The sequence below is a fragment of the Girardinichthys multiradiatus genome, chromosome 18, assembly GCF_021462225.1.
Source record: "Girardinichthys multiradiatus isolate DD_20200921_A chromosome 18, DD_fGirMul_XY1, whole genome shotgun sequence".
Lineage (NCBI taxonomy): Eukaryota > Metazoa > Chordata > Actinopteri > Cyprinodontiformes > Goodeidae > Girardinichthys > Girardinichthys multiradiatus.
Genome location: NC_061810.1, coordinates 49,895,907 through 49,918,472, shown reverse-complemented (window position 1 = coordinate 49,918,472; position 22,566 = coordinate 49,895,907). Strand labels below are relative to the sequence as shown.

Sequence of the window (22,566 nt, the reverse complement as noted above, 5' to 3'; positions counted from 1 at the left end):
GCTTTTGTGTGAAATTATGTCCAACATTATTTCATAACTCTTCTCTTTTCCCGCAGCCAGATGTTCTCCTCCCTGCCGTAATGGATCATTGTGTCGACTTTCCAACAGCTGTCTGTGCAGGAAAGGTTTTCATGGTGTTCGCTGCCAATTTTCCAAAGTCCTTCTTCCTGTGGGAGGCCCTCCAGTGACATCCAGCAATCCCACTGGTCAACCTGCCTCCACCACCATAGCATCTGGACCAACCAGGGCCAGCAGAAAACCTGAACCTACAGATTCAGATAAAAATCCATTAAATGATGAAGACTCTGGTCCTCTGAAGGCTGGAAGTTTAGCAGCTCAAACTGAGGGGGATCCAGGAGGTGTTACTAACAGGTTTTTGACACCAACGGAGAACAAAGCCTCTTCAGGAAGCAAGGATCTGAAGAGGACAGATCCAGATCTAGAAAGGCAAATAACAGTTTTAGAGCAAGTTGTTGTGGAGTCAAAGCCCCAAACAGAAAGCAGGAACCCACACAGAGCTGAATCTCTGGAGCTGAAATCAAGCCTGGTAGATAAAGAGGCTGAAGATCTGACAGGAGCAAAGAGGAGCCCAGAGGAGAAAGAAGGAGATGCAGAGGAGGTGATGAGGCAAATCCCAAGGTAAAAGTCATTCCCTTGTTTCCTCTGATGTCTCCTCACTCCTAGTTACAGGAAGTTGTACTATCTCCGTATCTCATCTTGATTTTAATCTTGGGTCTTCACCATCTTTTATCTTGGTCACCAGTTCTCTTGCTGTTGCATTTATACCTTTCAAACCTTTAGCTTTCTCCACTCAATCTTTCTTTGGTCCTTGTTAAACGATCTCATGTTCTTCTTTCCTCTCACTGTCATATTCTCGCATCTCTTTGCAGTTGTATGTTCAGACAGCAGGTGGAGACTATCACCTATTAAATAGCATGGAGCAATGCTCTACACAGCGATGTATTTTACCTTGTTTTTCCTCTCTGGAAACAGCGCTGAAACCGAATGGTGCATCGTTCAAACTGAAACACCCACCTCTTCTTCTGCTTTATGTTTCCTTCAAGCAGAAGAGAAGAAAGACCCTATTGTTTGCCTGTAAAGAAATAAGCCAGCTGACTAGGATCATTTTTTTCACAGAGTCTGAAATGTAGATGAATAAAACCAAATTTCAATGGTTAGCGTTGCCCCGTGACTAAGCGGTCAGAGGTAAAGGTCAGGGGTCAGAGCCTGGGTCATGACAGCCTGTGGGAATATTAGGTTCTAGAGGGATTCTGGGTGAATCTGTCTTTAAACGTACTATGGGAAAAGCTCAGTCCAGAACTTTGCTGTTTTTAGAGGAAGGTTTTTGCTTGTTAAGCCACCTATTTCACAGCCTTGAATCATTCAAACAGAAGAAGGCCATTTTTTTGCTGACATAAAACACAAAACTTAGCAAAGAACGTTTTGACCCGATATTTGGGCTCCATGTTACCAGCAGCCTTGACTTGTTCCAATTCCTTTGTTAAATCTCTGAAAAGTACCAAACAGTCTTACAGGTGAGAAATAGGATTTTAACTCCAGCAGTTATTGATAAAGAGCTGTTAGCTGGAAACTTGCACGATAAATTGTCAACTGAAGGATGATACATCTCTGCATTTCATAAACAAAATCTAACAAAATATTGCAGTAGTTTCAGTTCTGTTGCACTTAATTTAACAATTAATTTCAAAATACAAAAGTTGTTGGTTTTCTAACCAAGAAGCAAATAATAAACATATTGCTACAACACACCGTTTTTAGTGTATCTTGTCTTAAAGGAGGTAGACTTTCTTTAATAACTATCTTAGTTTAGCTGAGTTTATTTTACATTAGTTATATAGTTTCAATTCATTTACCATAGTTAAACTTTGCCCTTGGTTGACTTATTTGAGCTAATTTTAACTTTCCTTTTTCCTGCATCAGCTAAGCGTAAGTTATTGTATCCCAGTCTACCTTAGCTTAGTGTAGCTATTTATTATAGCTTACTTTAGGTGACAATATCTCTAATCAGAATATTTTATCTCATCTTATCTTTGTTTATGCCTGCCTTGGTTTAGTTTAAGTATTTTGTTAGCCTACTTTATCATAGCTTAGTCAGCTTTTAGTAAGGTTAGTTTGTCTTAGCTAAATGTAGCTTAACTTGGCTTACTTTAGCTTGGTTTAATTAAGCTGGCCTTTGGTTGCGTTAGTTTCATTTAGATTGTGCCAACTTAGTCCATTCTTTTTTAGCTAAGGTTAGGTTATAATGCTTTTAATTTAGTGAAACTAAGCTAAACTACAGGAACTTAAATTATTTTAATATTTATTAATTCATAAATGTTTTTTGCTGATTCTACATTAGCTAAATTTACTTTAGATAAGCATAGTGTTGTCTGCTTTTCTTTAGCTTACTTTATCTTCTCTTATTCTACCTGGGTTACCTTAGTTCATGTTAGCTTTAGTTTAGGTTATTTGAGCTCAGTCTACCTTACCTAAGCTTAGTTTATCAAATCTTAGATTAACTTGCATTAGCTCATCTTAAATTACCCTTCAATCTTGTTTTAATAATTGTTTTTTAACTCTACAATTATTTTGAAGCAGTTTTTTGTTAAGTTAAGCCAAGCATCTGCAATTTATCACTGTTCATCATTTCAATTCCAATTCTTTCGAACAGTCTTGGTTTTATTATTATTTTCCTTCCTTGATGTTCAGAAGTCGGGTTGGTTCTCAGGTCCTTGTTTTCAGAGGAAGGTATTTTTTTATTTAAGTCACATGACGCCAACATGACTCAGAACAAGAGTAGATCATGGAGTAACTATTAGGCTTCCAGAGATTAATCTTATTCTTTTTCTTCTGGACTCATTTAAAGCCGATGTGACTGTGGCTGGAACACGTTCTTCAGATCTCTCCAGTATAATCATTGCAGCTTGGCAGTTTTATCTGCCCTGTCCACTTTGAATGTACTCTTAAACAAGCAGCAGCCGCTGCAACATTTGAGTTCAGACACACAACAGGGATGAAAAGTAAACTTAAATCAGACTGCAGGGCGTTTGTGAATCGGTTATCAGCTCTGGACTCTGGCAGAATAATCTGTGCAGTGAGCTCAATGTTGCTCTATTTAAGGCCAAATTATTTAGTCACTTAATTAGACCACAAAGCCATTACTCACATAAAAGAATAAGAAGATAAATCTCAACCAGTAAGTCTAGATTTATCTTAGACAGTGCAGAAAATAACAAATATAGCTCAAAAACTTAGAATACTATAAAGAGTTTTTTTTGTCCCTCATTTCAGAAAATGACAGTTATATAGATCACAGAGGGAAATACTTTAAGCCTTTATTTCTAGTTATTTTGATGATTCTGGATCACAGAGAATAAAACCCAAAATTCAAAGTCTCAGAACATCAGAATTTTCATCAGATCAACAAAAATGATATTTTAAACAGAAATGTCAGGCTTCTGAAAAGTATGTTCATGTCTGTTCACTCATTACTATGTCATGAATTACTGCATCAATGCGGCATGGCATGGAGAATATTAGCCTGTGGTTCTGCTGAGGTGTTCATGAAGCCCAGGTTGCTTAGATAGCGGAGTTTAGGTCATCTGCATTGTTGGTTCTGGTGTCTTTTATCTTCCTCTTGACAGAACTCCATAGATTCTCTATAAGGTTCTGGTCAGGCCAGTTTTTCAGCCAATCAAGCCCAGTAACACTATTCTCAATGGACCAGCTTTTGGAACCTTTAGCAGTCTGGGCCGGTAGCAGGTCCTGCTGGAAAATTAAATCAGCATCTCCATAAAGCTGGTCAGCAGAAGGAAGCATGAAGTGCTCTAAAATGTCCTGGAAGATGGCTGCATTAACTGTGGACTTCAGAAAACCCAGTGGACCAGAACCAGTAGATGACATGGCACCTTAGATCATCACTGACTGTGGAAAACTTGCACTGAACTCAATCAATGTGGATTCTGGGCCTCTCCAATCTTCCTTGAGAGTTCTGTTCTGAAATGAGAACTGTCCTCTATCTGAAAAGAGGACTTTGGGCCACTGAGCAACAGTCTGGTTCTGTTTATTTTCAGCCCAGGTAAGACGCCTGTAGCCCATGTGTAGGATCTGCCTGGACGTAGTGGTTCTTGATGTGCTGACTCCGGGCTCAGTCCACTTCTTGTGATGCTCCTCCAAATTATTGAATGGATTTTGCTTGACAATCCTCTCAAGGCTGTGGTTCTCCCTGTTGGTAATGCTCCTTTTTCCAAAAACACTTTTTCTCTCCACTCAACTTTCTATGTACAGATCCTTCTCAAAATATTAGCATATTGTGATAAAGTTAATTATTTTCCATAATGTAATGATGAAAATTTAACATTCATATATTTTAGATTCATTGCACACTAACTGAAATATTTCAGGTCTTTTATTGTCTTAATACGGATGATTTTGGCATACAGCTCATGAAAACCCAAAATTCCTATCTCACAAAATTAGCATATCATTAAAAGGGTCTCTAAACGAGCTATGAACCTAATCATCTGAATCAACGAGTTAACTCTAAACACCTGCAAAAGATTCCTGAGGCCTTTAAAACTCCCAGCCTGGTTCATCACTCAAAACCCCAATCATGGGTAAGACTGCCGACCTGACTGCTGTCCAGAAGGCTACTATTGACACCCTCAAGCAAGAGGGTAAGACACAGAAAGAAATTTCTGAACGAATAGGCTGTTCCCAGAGTGCTGTATCAAGGCACCTCAGTGGGAAGTCTGTGGGAAGGAAAAAGTGTGGCAGAAAACGCTGCACAACGAGAAGAGGTGACCGGACCCTGAGGAAGATTGTGGAGAAGGGCCGATTCCAGACCTTGGGGGACCTGCGGAAGCAGTGGACTGAGTCTGGAGTAGAAACATCCAGAGCCACCGTGCACAGGCGTGTGCAGGAAATGGGCTACAGGTGCCGCATTCCCCAGGTCAAGCCACTTTTGAACCAGAAACAGCGGCAGAAGCGCCTGACCTGGGCTACAGAGAAGCAGCACTGGACTGTTGCTCAGTGGTCCAAAGTACTTTTTTCGGATGAAAGCAAATTCTGCATGTCATTCGGAAATCAAGGTGCCAGAGTCTGGAGGAAGACTGGGGAGAAGGAAATGCCAAAATGCCAGAAGTCCAGTGTCAAGTACCCACAGTCAGTGATGGTCTGGGGTGCCGTGTCAGCTGCTGGTGTTGGTCCACTGTGTTTTATCAAGGGCAGGGTCAATGCAGCTAGCTATCAGGAGATTTTGGAGCACTTCATGCTTCCATCTGCTGAAAAGCTTTATGGAGATGAAGATTTCATTTTTCAGCACGACCTGGCACCTGCTCACAGTGCCAAAACCACTGGTAAATGGTTTACTGACCATGGTATCACTGGGCTCAATTGGCCTGCCAACTCTCCTGACCTGAACCCCATAGAGAATCTGTGGGATATTGTGAAGAGAACGTTGAGAGACTCAAGACCCAACACTCTGGATGAGCTAAAGGCCGCTATCGAAGCATCCTGGGCCTCCATAAGACCTCAGCAGTGCCACAGGCTGATTGCCTCCATGCCACGCCGCATTGAAGCAGTCATTTCTGCAAAAGGATTCCCGACCAAGTATTGAGTGCATAACTGTACATGATTATTTGAAGGTTGACGTTTTTTGTATTAAAAACACTTTTCTTTTATTGGTCGGATGAAATATGCTAATTTTGTGAGATAGGAATTTTGGGTTTTCATGAGCTGTATGCCAAAATCATCCATATTAAGACAATAAAAGACCTGAAATATTTCAGTTAGTGTGCAATGAATCTAAAATATATGAATGTTACATTTTCATCATTACATTATGGAAAATAATTAACTTTATCACAATATGCTAATATTTTGAGAAGGACCTGTATATGCTATAACTTTTTTAGAATATTCAAATTTTCCGACACATTTCATTTTTGGTTTTCATTCTCTGTATTAATAATTGTCGAAATGACAAGAAAAAAAGGCTTGGAATATTTCACTCTATGTGTAATGAATCTATACATGAGTTTGACTTTCTGTGTATGTAGTTTGGTGCAGCATGATAGTTACATATTTGTTTTGTATGTGTCAGTTTGAGGGAGGCCCAGTCTGTCCTGCTGAGAAACACTTTATTACATGGAGGAAGAGGAGGCAACATGGCCACTCTGTTGATGAAGCACATAACAAGAGAGAAGAGGAAGCTACATACTTTGAACTCTTCATACAACTCTTCATCCTCCTCTTCAGTAAAAACCATGAGGACCTTTCACAATCAGAGGGACCAGTACAACATCCACCTCTCTGATCCCAAAGGTCAGTTTATGACATGTTTTCTGTGCAGTTCTGATGGGAGCTGTGGAAGGAACTGTTTCAGACAATGTTGTTTGCTGCATTAAAATCCTGATTAATTTTACACTCAGAAGAGCTTCTACACACCGATTTGGCATTAATAGGTCAATTAATTAAATTAATGCATAAAGTACTGAACCTTTAAGGAAGCACATTGTCAGTCAATTTTAGTAGATACACCTATGGTTGTTAACACAATAACAAACAAACAATAACAAATCAGCCAATCGTATGACAGCAACGCAGTGTATTTATGTCTTTAACCGTGTGGAAGGCAATTAACTGACTCAAAATAAGCTTTAAAATCAGGAAGAAAAGGAATTTGAGTCAATGGAGGAGGGTCATTGGTGACAGACAGGCTGATGAGATTATGTCAGAGACCACTGATTTACTGGGACCCACCACAACTGTTTTCCAGTGTTATAGAGAATGGTCCAAACAGGAGGAAATATGAGTGAGCAGCAGCTGTGTGAATAAAAAAGCTTTGTCAGAGATGAATGGGCAGACTGGTTCCAGATGAAGCAATTGCAGTTCAGATAAATACTCTTGTTATGTACAATTTTTTTATTATATATATATATATATATATATATATATATATATATATATACCCCCCCTCCTTAAACCGCCACCTTAACGTGGTGGAGGGGTTTGAGTGCTCAAATGATCCTAGAGGCTATGTTGTCTGGGGCCTAAATGCCCCTGGTAGGGTCTCCCATGGCAAACAGGCTCTAGGTGACGGGTCAGACAAAGAGTGGTTCAAGAATCCTTCATGAGGACTAAAATATTGAGGCACGTGACGTCGCCCGGTACGGCGGAGCCTGGGTCCCACCCTGGAGCCAGGCCTGGGGTCAGGACTCGCTTGAGAGCGCCTGGTGGCCAGGTCGCTCCTCGCGGGGCCCGGCCGGGCCAAGCCCGAACGAGAGACGCGAGGCCATCCCCCAGTGGGCCCACTATCTGCAGGGGGAACTGTGAGGGACCGGTGCAAAGAGGATTGGGTGGCAGACGAAAGTGGAGACCTCAGCGGCCCAATCTCCGGATGATTAGGCTGGCTCTAGGGACGTGGAATGTCACCTCGCTGGGGGGGGAGGAGCCTGAGCTTGCGCAGGAGGTCGAGAGATATCAACTAGAAATAGTTGGGCTCGCCTCCACGCACAGCGTGGGCTCTGGAACCCATCTTCTTGAGAGGGGTTGGACTCTCTTCTACACAAGAGAGGGAAGCAGTGCTTCACCAACACTGTTTACAGTGGGGGTGGGAGGCTGCTGACCTCAACTGAGTACATTATCGGGCGGTGGAAGGAGTACTTCGAGGATCTCCTCAATCCTGCCATCACGCATTCCGTGGTGGAAACAGAAGCTGGGGACTCGGGGTTGGACTCTTTCATCACCCAGGCTGAAGTCACCGAGGTGGTTAAAAAGCTCCGTGGTGGCAGGGCTTCGGATGAGATCCGCCCTGAGTACCTCAAGTCTCTGGATGTTGTGGGGCTGACATGGTTGACACATCTCTTCAACATTGCGTGACGGTCGGGGACAGTGCCTCTGGACTGGCAGATTGGGGTGGTGGTCCCCCGGAGGGTGTGTTCCAACTACAGGGGGATCACACTCCTCAGCCTCCCTGGTAAGGCCTACGCCAGGGTATTGGAGAGGAGAGTCCGGCCGATAGTCCGCATTGCCAGCACTAAGTCGGACCTGTTCCCGGTGCATGTTGGAGCGGGAGATCGACAGACGGATCGGTGCGGCTGCCGCAGTAATGGGGGCACTGTGCCGGTCCATTGTGGTGAAGAGAGAGCTGAGCCGAAAAGCAAAGCTCTCAATTTACCGGTCGGTCTACGTTCCTACCCTCACCTATGGCCATGAACTTTGGGTCATGACCGAAAGAACGAGATCCCGGATTCAAGCGGCTGAAATGAGCTTCCTCCGTAGGGTGGCCGGGCACTCCCTTAGAGATAGGGTGAGGAGCTCGACCATCCAGGAGGGGCTCGGAGTAGAGCCGCTGCTCCTCCACATCGAGAGGAGCCAGCTGTTGTGGCTCGGGCATCTATACCGGATGCCTCCTGAATGCCTTCCTCGGGAGGTGTTCCAGGTACGTCCCACCGGGAGGAGGCCCAGGGGACGGCCCCGGACACCCTGGAGGGACTATGTCTCTCGGCTGGCCTGGGAACGCCTTGGGCTCCCCCCAGAGGAGCTGGAGGAGGTGTCTGGGGAGAGGGACGTCTAGGTGTCTATGCTGAGTCTGCTGCCCCCGCGACTTACATATATATATACAGGGGTTGGACAATGAAACTGAAACACCTGGTTTTAGACCACAATAATTTATTAGTATGGTGTAGGGCCTCCTTTTGCAGCCAATACAGCGTCAATTCGTCTTGGGAATGACATATACAAGTCCTGCACAGTGGTCAGAGGGATTTTAAGCCATTCTTCTTGCAGGATAGTGGCCAGGTCACTACGTGATACTGGTGGAGGAAAACGTTTCCTGACTCGCTCCTCCAAAACACCCCAAAGTGGCTCAATAATATTTAGATCTGGTGACTGTGCAGGCCATGGGAGATGTTCAACTTCACTTTCATGTTCATCAAACCAATCTTTCACCAGTCTTGCTGTGTGTATTGGTGCATTGTCATCCTGATACACGGCACCGCCTTCAGGATACAATGTTTGAGCCATTGGATGCACATGGTCCTCAAGAATGGTTCGGTAGTCCTTGGCAGTGACGCGTCCATCTAGCACAGGTATTGGGCCAAGGGAATGCCATGATATGGCAGCCCAAACCATCACTGATCCACCCCCATGCTTCACTCTGGGCATGCAACAGTCTGGGTGGTACGCTTCTTTGGGGCTTCTCCACACCGTAACTCTCCCGGATGTGGGGAAAACAGTAAAGGTGGACTCATCAGAGAACAATACATGTTTCACATTGTCCACAGCCCAAGATTTGCGCTCCTTGCACCATTGAAACCGACATTTGGCATTGGCATGAGTGACCAAAGGTTTCGCTATAGTAGCCCAGCCGTGTATATTGACCCTGTGGAGCTCCTGACGGACAGTTCTGGTGGAAACAGGAGAGTTGAAGAGCACATTTAATTCTGCCGTGATTTGGGCAGCCGTGGTTTTATGTTTTTTGGATACAATCCGGGTTAGCACCCAAACATCCCTTTCAGACAGCTTCCTCTTGCATCCACAGTTAATCCTGTTGGATGTGGTTCGTCCTTCTTGGTGGTATGCTGACATTACCCTGGATACCGTGGCTCTTGATACATCACAAAGACTTGCTGTCTTGGTCACAGATGTGCCAGCAAGACGTGCACCAACAATTTATCCTCTTTTGAACTCTGGTATGTCACCCATAATGTTGTGTGCATTTCAATATTTTGAGCAAAACTGTGCTCTTACCCTGCTAATTGAACCTTCACACTCTGCTCTTACTGGTGCAATGTGCAATCAATGAAGACTGGCTACCAGGCTGGTCCAATTCAGCCATGAAACCTCCCACACTAAAATGACAGGAGTTTCAGTTTTATTGTCCAACCCCTGTATATATGTATATATATATATAAATATATATGTGCATATATGTATTTTAATTTTATTTCTCTGTTAGGTTTTATTAATAACAAACTTTCTTGGTATTAAAATACCACAAATTACCCTGTTAGCATTTTAGTTTGATGGGGTTTTTTTTTTTACCTCAAAGTTCCTTATAAATGTTGGACCTCAGTGTGACTATTTCCTTTTTGTCATGCAGACGATAATCAGCCAGGCTATTGTTTGAGTGAGTTAACAGGATCATATATTTAACACACATACCACTGAACATGGATCATTATTTTGAGAAATAAGCGTCATGAGGCTGTTATGTTGTTGCTGAGAGATAAACAGTGCATACAGCTGATGCCTTTAAGGTGTATGTATGCAGCTGGAATGTGTTTTCCATCCAGGGAGTGTTAATGGACCCGACAGCCTGGTGTTCACCGTACAAGTCTGATAAGCTGGGTGTTAATGCTGTCACACGGTTCAGACCTGATCGCTGCGATTAGACCAGTAAACAGTTCCTGTAATTGTTCAGCTGTTGAAAGAAAATACCTCAGACCATTCTTCTTCAATGGGCTCGTGGGTTCAGGTTAGGATAGATCTTCATGCATGACTGAAAAACAGTTTGATTTGTCCTAAATCTGGTCAGACCTGAGTTTGATTAATTAAATAGCTTTGTGCTTTTTTCATCTGTAAAGGACATTGGTGAAAAAGAAAAATGAGACAACATAATGATTTTTGTGTAGCTACATGTGTGAGTTTTATAATGAGTTTTCAGGACACTCTGAAATCTGTTATCAGTAACAAAAATCCAACCTTTACCACTTCTGTTGTTGGGAGATTGTTTCTTAATTGTGTTTCTACCAGCAGCTGTATTCATGGTAATCAGGTTCACTACAGCGGGTCTCATGGGCAAGATTTGGCAAAGATCATCCTGGAATCAATCCAACTACTAAATGTGAGCCACAGGGTTTCATGAAGCTTTCGTACAAAACATGACAGGAGCTGAGAGGATTTTATGTACTTCACAACATTTGTATGCAGTTTTGGTGTTTTAGACAGTTTATGACCCGGCTCTATGGGTTAAAGTGAACTGTGAAGGAACAGCTGGAGGCTGTAATGTTGGTGCTATAATAATAACGCTCTCAGTGGGTCGACTTTCTTCCACTCGTCGTGCTTGTAGTGTTTCTGCCTCACTGATTTTGGCTTTACATCAGCCCTCAACCCACATTCAGTCAGGACATGAGATCATAGACAAACACATGCAGAAACAACCAGCCTCTATTCAGCCAAACACCGTGGTCCTCTGCCCTAGGGGTCCTAATGGGGGTCCTACTGCCACACCACATTGGTGTCAGTCTTGCATATTGATCCCTACAGTCATGCTAAGAGCTTTTGCTTTAAGGTACAGCAATAATGAATCTATCAATTTTCCTCTACCTATCCAGAATTTTAGCTCTGTTGGTGGAAGGCCAAGCAAGCAAGTGCATATACCCTTAAACCAGTAATGTTTTCCAGCTCCATTTTAAGCATCATGAAGATTTTGTTTAGACTATAACTGTTGAAAACCATGGGTTTATCATGGGTTTGTTTTATAGTGGGCATCTGTGCAGTTGTGATCAGCAGGTACGATCTTACATACAGTAAATACTACTTAAAGTCATCTTAGTTTTGAAAAAACAGAAGTTTGTACCGAAGAGTTGAAGTTTCTTGTAACAGTGAGGCAGTTTGCCAGAAAAATTACTGAAATCTCAATTTTGATTAACTGAAGCACTGCCTTTGTATTTACATAGATGCTTGTTTATTAGGAGATCTGTAGATATTTAGTCTGAAGACTGGGTTAGTCCATAGTCCAGTCTCAGTAATGGTTCTTATAAACTGCATTTCACAAAACCTAAACATGTTAAGGTCTCAGGGATGATTTGAAAGAAACAATGATCTGACTTCTTTAAAGCAGCACTGAACTCAGGACAACAGCAGGTTTTTGAAGCTTTAAAGAGTTTGATCGTCTGTTGCAACGAGCCTGGCAGTCTGTTTGGGATTGCTCCCTGATGTTTTGGTTGTATAAAGAAACTTTCCCTAAAGCCAGTTTCAGGAAACAGAATTGGTTCCATTTTGCTGTGGTACTCAGCCTTGCTCCTCAGGGTCCATTGTCCTGCATGTTTTACATGTCTCCCTATTACCAAACACCAGATTTCAATGAATTGAGTAATAACTGGTTTCTGTAGAACTTGATGGTGCGCTCCAAGGTGTGGCACCCAGGGATTCTGTTCCAATCTGTTTTATTTAGAAGCACAGATCCAAAGCCATCCAAGGCTTGAGTGTTAAAGGCAATAATTAGATGCCCTGCCCTGCGGTGCTCCTGATTTGGTCCCTTTAATCTGGCTTCTCATCCAAAACCACTTTGCAAGGCCCCAAGTAAAAGGAGTTTAAGCATTATCAGGTTTTTATTTGAAAGTGACAGGAGAATTAAGCAGGCAACTGGTTGGAAAATTGGTTGGTGGAGTGGAGCTGAATCTGATAAGTGGTACAGCATCCACATTACTGCAAACTGAAGAGAGAGCTCAGTAATGGTTTGAACTCAACAGACGGTCTATGTCCAACACTGGCCTATGGTCATGGGCTTAGTTTAATGACCAGGAAGAAGTTGTTAATGCAAGCAACTGAAATAAACTTACTTTGTAGGGTGGCTGGACTCACCCTTAGGAACATGGTGAGGGCTTTGGGAATTCAGAACGAGTTTGAAGTAGAACTGCTGCTTTTCCACATCTGAAGGAACCAGTTAAGGTTTATTTGAGTGTCTGGGAGGATACCTTCTCGACACCTTCCAAGGAAAGGGACTCACCCGAGAGATCCTCCAACTTAGCTCAATTGGGAAAGACTCATAATTCTAAATGTTCAAGAATAATCCAAAGATCCAGTCTCAAAATAATGGCTGAGGACGATTTCATAGACCAGCTACAATAGTTTAATCAACTACGTCCAGATACAGGTCCTTCTCAAAATATTAGCATATTGTGATAAAGTTCATTATTTTCCATAATGTCATGATGGAAATTTAACATTCATATATTTTAGATTTATTGCACACTAACTGAAATATTTCAGGTCTTTTATTGTCTTAATACGGATGATTTTGGCATACAGCTCATGAAAACCCAAAATTCCTATCTCACAAAATTAGCATATCATTAAAAGGGTCTCTAAACGAGCTATGAACCTAATCATCTGAATCAACGAGTTAACTCTAAACACCTGCAAAAGATTCCTGAGGCCTTTAAAACTCCCAGCCTGGTTCATCACTCAAAACCCCAATCATGGGTAAGACTGCCGACCTGACTGCTGTCCAGAAGGCCACTATTGACACCCTCAAGCAAGAGGGTAAGACACAGAAAGAAATTTCTGAACGAATAGGCTGTTCCCAGAGTGCTGTATCAAGGCACCTCAGTGGGAAGTCTGTGGAAAGGAAAAAGTGTGGCAGAAAACGCTGCACAACGAGAAGAGGTGACCGGACCCTGAGGAAGATTGTGGATAAGGGCCGATTCCAGATCTTGGGGGACCTGCGGAAGCAGTGGACTGAGTCTGGAGTAGAAACATCCAGAGCCACCGTGCACAGGCGTGTGCAGGAAATGGGCTACAGGTGCCGCATTCCCCAGGTCAAGCCACTTTTGAACCAGAAACAGCGGCAGAAGCGCCTGACCTGGGCTACAAAGAAGCAGCACTGGACTGTTGCTCAGTGGTCCAAAGTACTTTTTTCGGATGAAAGCAAATTCTGCATGTCATTCGGAAATCAAGGTGCCAGAGTCTGGAGGAAGACTGGGGAGAAGGAAATGCCAAAATGCCAGAAGTCCAGTGTCAAGTACCCACAGTCAGTGATGGTCTGGGGTGCCATGTCAGCTGCTGGTGTTGGTCCACTGTGTTTTATCAAGGGCAGGGTCAATGCAGCTAGCTATCAGGAGATTTTGGAGCACTTCATGCTTCCATCTGCTGAAAAGCTTTATGGAGATGAAGATTTCATTTTTCAGCACGACCTGGCACCTGCTCACAGTGCTAAAACCACTGGTAAATGGTTTACTGACCATGGTATCACTGTGCTCAATTGGCCTGCCAACTCTCCTGACCTGAACCCCATAGAGAATCTGTGGGATATTGTGAAGAGAACGTTGAGAGACTCAAGACCCAACACTCTGGATGAGCTAAAGGCCGCTATCGAAGCATCCTGGGCCTCCATAAGACCTCAGCAGTGCCACAGGCTGATTGCCTCCATGCCACGCCGCATTGAAGCAGTCATTTCTGCAAAAGGATTCCCGACCAAGTATTGAGTGCATAACTGTACATGATTATTTGAAGGTTGACGTTTTTTGTATTAAAAACACTTTTCTTTTATTGGTCGGATGAAATATGCTAATTTTGTGAGATAGGAATTTTGGGTTTTCATGAGCTGTATGCCAAAATCATCCGTATTAAGACAATAAAAGACCTGAAATATTTCAGTTAGTGTGCAATGAATCTAAAATATATGAATGTTAAATTTTCATCATGACATTATGGAAAATAATGAACTTTATCACAATATGCTAATATTTTTAGAAGGACCTGTATAGGTTGAACTTTCCTGCCTTTCTTGGCTGTTGCTTCTATTCTAAAGCATTTATTGGGTGATGCCAGTGACATGCCCTTAACATCCCAGCAACATCCCAGTAACATGTCCATAACATCCCGGTAACATCCCAGCGACATGCACTTAACATGCAAATAACATGGCAGTAACATCCCAATAACATGCCGGTAACATGGCAGTAACATCCCAGCAACATGCCCGTAACATCCCAGCAACATGCGAGTAACATCCCAATAACATGCCAGTTACATGCTGGTAACATCCCAGTAACATGCCCGTAACATCCCAGCAACATGCCAGTAACGTCCCAATAACATGCCAGTAACATGCTGGTAACATCCCAGTAATATGCCGATAATATCCCAGTAACATGTCCATAACATCCCAGCAACATGCCCCGTAACATGCCGGTAACATCCCACTAACATGCTGGTAACTTTCCAGTAACAAGCCCGCAACGTCCCAGTAACATGCTGGTAACATGCCCCCAACATGACAGTAACATCCCAGTAACATGCCCGGAACATGCAAATAACATGTCAGTAACATCCTAATAACATGCCCGTAAAATGGCAGTAACATCCCAGCAACATGCCCGTAACATGCTCATAACATCCCAACAACATGCCAGTAACATGCCAGTAATATGGCGGTAACATCCCAGTAACATCCCAGCAACATGCCTGTAACAACCCGGTAACATGCTGGTAACGTCCCAGTAACATGCTGGTAACATGCCCCCAACATGACAGTAACATCCCAGTAACATGCCCGGAACATGCAAATAACATGGCAGTAACATCCTAATAACATGCCCGTAAAATGGCAGTAACATCCCAGCAACATGCCCGTAACATCCCAGTAACATCCCAGCAACATGCCTGTAACATCCCAGTAACATGCTGGTAACATCCCAGTAACATGCCCGGAACATGCCCCCAACATGCCAGTAACATGCCCCCAATATGCCATTAACATCCCAGTAACATGCCCGTAACATGCAAATAACATGGCAGTAACATCCCAGCAACATGCCTGTAACATGCTCGTAACATCACAGCAACATGCCAGTAACATGCCAGTAATATGTCGGTAACATCCCAGCAACATCCCTGTAACATCCCAGTAACATGCCCGGACCATGCCCCCAACATGCCAGTAACATGCCGTTAACATGCCAGTAGAATGGCAGTTTGATGTAATCATGATTTTTGCCTTTATCTGTCTTGCAGCCAAGGCTTAGGCATTTAGCTGACAAGTAATACTTCATCACTTCTTATACAGTACATTCCAAAAGTTTGGACACACCTTCTCATTCAAAGAGTTTTCTTTATTTTCATGACTATGAATATTGTAGCTTCACACTGAAGGCATCAAAACTATGAATTAACACGTGGAATTATATACTGAACAAAAAAGTGTGAAACAACTGAAAATATGTCTTATATTCTAGGTTCTTCAAAGCAGCCACCTTTTGCTTTGATTATTGCTCCGCACACTCTTGGCATTCTGTTGATGAGCTTCAAGAGGTAGTCACCTGAAATGGTTTTCCAACTGTCTTGAAGGAGTTTCCAGAGATGCTTAGCACTTGTTGGCCCTTTTGCCTTCACTCTGCGGTCTGGCTCACCCCAAACCATCTTGATTGGGTTCAGGTCCGGTGACTGTGGAAGCCAGGTCATCTGGCGCAGCACCCCATCACTCTCCTTCTTGGTCAAATAGCCCTTACACAGCCTGGAGGTGTGTTTGGGGTCATTGTCCTGTTGAAAAATAAATGATGATCCAACTAAACGCAAACCGGATGGAATAGCATGCCGCTGCAAGATGCTGTGGTAGCCATGCTGGTTCAGTATGCCTTCAATTTTGAATAAATCCCCAACAGTGTAACCGGCAAAGCACCCCCACACCAACACACTTCCTCCTCCATGCTTCACGGTGGGAACCAGGCATGTAGAGTCCATCCGTTCACCTCTTCTGCGCCGCACAGACACGGTGGTTGGAACCAAAGATCTCAAACTTGGACTCATCAGACCAAAGCACAGATTTCCACTGGTCTAATGTCCATTCCTTGTGTTCTTTAGCCCAAACAAGTCTCTTCTGCGTGTTGCCTGTCCTCAGCAGTGGTTTCCTAGCAGCTATTTTACCATGAAGGCCTGATTCACACAGTCTCCTCTTAACAGTTGTTCTAGAGATGTGTCTGCTGCTAGAACTCTGTGTGGCATTGACCTGTTCTCTAATCTGAGCTGCTGTTAACCTGCGATTTCTGAGACTGGTGACTCGGATGAACTTATCGTCCGCAGCAGAGGTGACTCTTGGTCTTCCTTTCCTGGGGCGGTCCTCATGTGAGCCAGTTTCTTTGTAGCACTTGATGGTTTTTGCGACTGCACTTGGGGACACTTTCAAAGTTTTCCCAATTGTTCGGACTGACTGACCTTCATTTCTTAAAGTAATGATGGCCACTCGTTTTTCTTTACTTAGCTGCTTTTTTGTTGCCGTAATACAAATTCTAACAGTCTATTCAGTAGGACTATCAGCTGTGTACTGTATCCACCTCCTGCACAACACAACTGATGGTCCCAACCCCATTTATAAGGCTTGAAATCCCACTTATTAAACCTGACAGGGCACACCTATGAAGTCAAAACCATTTCAGGTGACTACCTCTTAAAGCTCATCAACAGAATGCCAAGAGTGTGTGGAGCAGTAATCAAAGAAAAAGGTGGCTACTTTGAAGAGCCTAGAATATAAGACATATTTTCAGTTGTTTCACACTTTTTTGTTCAGTATATAATTCCACATGTGTTAATTTATAGTTTTGATGCCTTCAGTGTGAAGCTACAATATTCATAGTCATGAAAATAAAGAAAATTCTTTGAATGAGAAGGTGTGTCCAAACCTTTGGACTGTACTGTAGATATTTTTATTTCTTTGAGTTTTAGGAAAGGTTGACCAGCATTTAAAGAGCAGCTGGTGAGCCCAAAGTTCCTCAACGTAGATGGAGAGCAAAACCAGAGTAGAATAAGAGTTCCAGATGTACCATGTAAACACAACATCAACAAAATGAATTTAACAGACAACATGTTAACAACAAGTGTGTAAAATCCTCAGTTTCTGCTCAGACTGTCCTCCAACACTGCAGCCTGGAGCTACTTCAAGACATTCAGTGAATTCGACCCCCTGAAACTCAAAACCGGGGTTGCATCATCAGCCTGACATCCTCTAATGTTCTGCAGCTTGTTACGAAACTGCAGGCAAAGATACAGGGCCTCAGGAGTGAGGAAGAGGAGTAAGTGCTGGCTCTCGCTATGTGGACCGATGGAGCAGATCCCTGCTAAAGATTTTGTTTGGAGTTGAGCCCAGAACTGCACACTGCTTCCAATTATCTCCCTACCTCTCTCTAACTCTCCTTCTGCTTGCTCACACTCCAGAGTGTTTAGCTGAAACTGACTGGGGAGGGAGGGATGTCGTTTTCTTCTTCCTCCCTTTTTTTCTTCAAAGCTCGTTTTCACTCGACCAAATAGCAAGAAAGGAAGAACAAGTTCAGAGTAAGAGAGTGGAGAAAGGGTTTCTGGCCATGCAACAAATTCACAAACTCTGACTGCAACTATGAACATGCAGCAGCTGCTACTCGGATGTTTTCTACTCCTCTTCATCTTTCTCACCTCTCCTCTGCCAACTCATGGACAGACAGGGGCAAGAAGAGGAGGAATGGAGAGGATTCAGGTGATGTTCACGCCGACCATCTGCAAGGTGCTGTGCAACCAGGATGGATGCATCAACCGCTGTGAAAAAGGCAACATGACAACGCTTTACAGCCCTGAAGGAGGATTAGAAGGAAGGAGAGATGGTTCTCATGGTCCAGGCTTCAGAGTCTGTAAGTTTTACTCCCCTTGAGAGTTTCATGATCTGGGACAACATGATCTGCAACATGATCCAGCAAAGAAGAAGGTTGCATGTCTTTGCATGTGTTTTTAAAATGCAACATTTAAAATAACATGTGCAAAGAAGAAATCAGCTAACTTGATTTCTCTTAAAATGCAAAACCACTGATGACCACCAGATGATGCTTGGACTTGGTTATGTTTAAATAAAACGGAACCAAAATGGCTAAAGAACTAGAACAATGATCGCTTCAATGAAGCACCGGGTTCCATAATTTATGTTGTCTGATTAAAGCAGCATTCAGTAAATGAACAGAAGAATTACTGCATTTAGATATTACAGTTTGCAGACTTTGTGCCCCAGAAAATATGAAAAAAAAATTATTCTCATAGAATAATGACCTGGGTTTCTAATAAGCAAGTATTTCTTTGGTCATAGAAACCTATGAGAGTTCAGATTTCTGCATAAAGCTACAGTCCAGGAGAACAAATCTCAAACAAGCTTAGGAAACCAGCGAATAAAATGAATCGTGTAATCTGCAGAATGTTTTCACATTTTCTCACATCAAAACTACAAACTTCAATGTAGTTTATTTGGATTTTATCTGATAGATCAACACAGTCATGTTTAATACATGATTTTCAGCATTTGCTACAAATACAAATCTGAAAGGATAAGTGTTTGTTTGTGATTAGCCCATGTAACTGATACCCTAAAATAAAATACAGTGCAACCGGATCCCTTCAGAAGGCCCATAGTTACTAGAGTCCACCAGTGTTTGGTTGAATACCAGTATAAATACAGTGGAACATCTCAGAACGAGAGAGGAAACCTGTTAGAGGCTGCAGAAGACTGGAGATTGGGGTGAAGGTTCAGCTTCCAGCAGGACAACCACCTTGGACATACAGCCAAAGATACAATGGGATGGTTCAGATCAAAGCTGATTCATGAGTTACAATCTAGTCAAAGTCCAGATCTAAATCCAACTGAGAATCTGGGATAAGACTTAAAAACGGATGTTCACAGATGTTCTCCATCCAACTTGACTGAGGCAGAGTTATTCTGTAAAGAATGGGCAAAAACATACCATATTTTTCTGAATTTTATTTGTAGAAAATATTAAATCATTTTCTACAATTCATCATTTTCCTTGAAATAAAAGTTTCTGACTGTTCGATGACAAAATGTGAAAATGTTCAAGGGGCGAAGCAGAAACCAGACCAGATCAATCTAATGAGTGACCAATGATTTAATGTGTCAAACCCAAAAAGACCTTCAACATTTAAACCTCCCTGAAAGAGAAACAGTCTGAGCACTCAGGTCTGCTGCCAACAGGAATGATTTAGCTATTGCTGATCTGGAATCTGTTCAGACAGCCCAAATATTCTCTGGCTTTTCTTCAGACACAAAAATCTGCAGGTCACATGACAAAGCTGGAGCAGCTTCTGAGCTTCTGACAATCCTTGTTTTCTGCTGGAATCACTGGAGCTGGATTCAAACCCCACAGTCTGAGTAACATTTACCAAAAGCAACACAGGTGAATGGCATCGGACATACCCTGATGGAGCAGAAACAGCTTTCTGACAGACACATCCAGATTAAACAAAAGGAAAACAGAAGAAAAGGTTTTAATGTGTGTTTCGCCCACTCTAGTTTCCAACGTTGCTTCAGTTCATTGAGATTTCTGTAGATCATGGTGGGATCATTGTCCTGTTGACGGCCCAGTTTGGGAAAGGTTTCAGCTGTCAGACAGATGGCCTCATGTTTGACTCTAGAATACTTTGGTTTACAGAGAAGTTCACAGAGTTCACGGTCCACTCAATGACTGCATGGCTCCCAAATCATCATCCCTCCACCAGTGTGGCTTGTGCTGATCTGCTGTGTTTGGTTTCTTCCATCATGGTTCTGTCCATCATAGCCAAACATCTCTACTTTGGTCTCATCTGTCCAGAGGACATTGTCCCAGAAGTCTTGTCCTTTCTTCAGATGCAGCTTTGCTAGCCTAAGTCCTGCTGCCTTTTTGTTTTAGAGAGAAAAAGCTGTCTCCTTCAACCCTTCCTAGCAGCCAGACTGGTTCAGTGTTTTTCTAACTGTCCTGTCATAACCTTTCACCTGCTAGCTAAGGTTTGTAGAGTCTGAGATGGAGCTTTTTGGTTTTTTTGTCATTTCTCTGAGCTTCGCGCTCTGACGTTGGGCTGAATCTGCTGGGCGTCCAAAACACCTGTATTTATTGAGGTGCTCACACTGATGACGATCAGTTAATCAGGACATTTAGTCAGCAGCTCCTGGCTGATCCTCTTAAATCATATGAAAGCTGTAGGGATGAGCTTAGTTTTTCACTCATTTCGTGTGTTTTTGAGGCTGGATTTGTGGAACATTAAGAGCTGGAAAGACCAGATGTCTTGTAAAGGTATACGATGTTGTTTTAGCTCTACAGTTTAATGGTAACAGAGCCACAGAGAAAGAAATATTGCTGACATGTCACTTTCATTTTTCATTAACTGAAAAAAAACTAATTTCTGTCACCAGAAAGTGACTTAAATTTATTTCCTGAACACATCCAAATCTGTTTAACTCCATTTGTGCCTATTGCAGACATTGACTTAACCTTTACTATTGCTGCAAAATACCTAATCGTATCCTTAACCTAAATCTGATTCACACCTTAGTCCTTGCCCTAATCCCTAACCCTAAACCACCACATTAGGACCTGGTCTTGGGCCCCATAAGGCGTCTCGATCTCCTGAAGGTTAGTGATAATACCAGAAAAGTTCCTTAATGGGCGATATAATCAAGTACACCCACATACACACACACTCTGATCCATGTGTACAGGATGTTTTTCTGGTGATGTGTGAATGTTTGAACTAGCAGTGAGGTAATGAACACAAACACACACTCTGCAGGGTAGAAGGGTGGGGGTGATGACATCATGGGGTCAGAGGTCAACTCCGCTTACCTCACAGCTGTTCTGGCTCAGTTTTTGTGGTTTATCATGATGTTTGAAGGAGTGTCGTGTTTTTCTCTGTTTGTCTAAACTGTAGCAACCATTACAGTTGCCCATTAGTGAGTTTAATGGTCGCAGCTCTTCTGACTCCCTCTGCATGATTTATTGTTGCTTACAGGATGTTTCCCAAATAAAAACTCTTAGATCAGTAATTCCCTTGTAGGCAAAAATCATATTCAACTGCATTCATTGAAAGAATCAATTAAATTTATTAAGGGGTGATTCAGTCTAGAAATGACTTCATGTGTTTCCATCCATCCTCAGTAATTGGTAGAATCGCCTTTCAGAATGAATGCCATCCGTCCATCCATTGTCTTCTGCTTATCTGGGGTCGGGTCGTGGGGGCAGCAGCCTAAGCAGAGAGACCCGGACTTCCTTCTCCCCAGCCACTTGGGCCAGCTTGTTCGGGGGAATCCCAAGGCATTCCCAGGCCAACCGAGAAACATAGTCCCTCCAGCGTGTCCTGGGTCTTCCTCTGGGCCTCCTCCTGGTGGGACGTGCCTGGAACACCTCACCAGGGAGACGTCTAGGAGGCATCCCAACCAGATGCCCGAGCCACCTCAACTAGCGCCTCTTGACGTGGAGAAGCAGCAGACTCTGAGTCCCTCCCGGATGACCAAGCTTCTCACCCTATCTCTAAGGTAGAGCCCAGACACCCTGCGGAGGAAACCCATTTCGGCCGCTTGTATCCGTGATCTCGTTCTTTCAGTCATGACCCAAAGCTCATGACCAAAGATGAGGGTAGAAACGTAGATCGACTGGTAAATCGAGAGCTTCTATTTTTGACTCAGCTCTCTCTTCACCACGACAGACCGTTACAGTGCCCACATCACTGCTGACGCAGCACCAATCCGTCTGTCGATCTCCCGCTCCATTTTTCCCTCATTCATGAACAAGACCCCAAGATAGTTGAACTCCTCCACCTGAGGAAGGACCTCCCCCCCGACCCGGAGAAGGCACTACCCTTTTCCGACTCAAGACCATGGTCTCGGACTTGGAGGCACTGATTCTTATCCCGGCTGCATCACACTCGGCTGCAAACTGCTCCGGTGAGAGCTGTAGATCACGAGCTGATGAAGCCAATATGACTACATCATCCGCAAAAAGCACAGCTCCGGTAAACCGCCTTGGCAATGGAGGTGCGGAATATCGCCCACTCTGACTCAAT

The 22,566-nt window shown here is 43.3% G+C and overlaps 1 protein-coding gene across 4 annotated transcripts in view; it reads left to right on the top strand.

Moving 5' to 3' along the window:
* Positions 1 to 22,566, top strand: part of LOC124883793 (latent-transforming growth factor beta-binding protein 1-like) — a 75,083-nt gene that overhangs the window by 16,036 nt on the left and 36,481 nt on the right. For 3 of the 4 annotated variants that reach the window (XM_047391132.1, XM_047391130.1, XM_047391131.1), the window contains exons 4-5: positions 57 to 639; positions 6,104 to 6,324. In XM_047391132.1, coding sequence (XP_047247088.1) covers positions 57 to 639; positions 6,104 to 6,324 — 804 coding nt within the window. Of the gene's footprint in view, positions 1 to 56; positions 640 to 6,103; positions 6,325 to 17,856; positions 18,384 to 22,566 lie in introns of those variants that run through there. The other variant, XM_047391133.1, reaches the window with a different exon arrangement.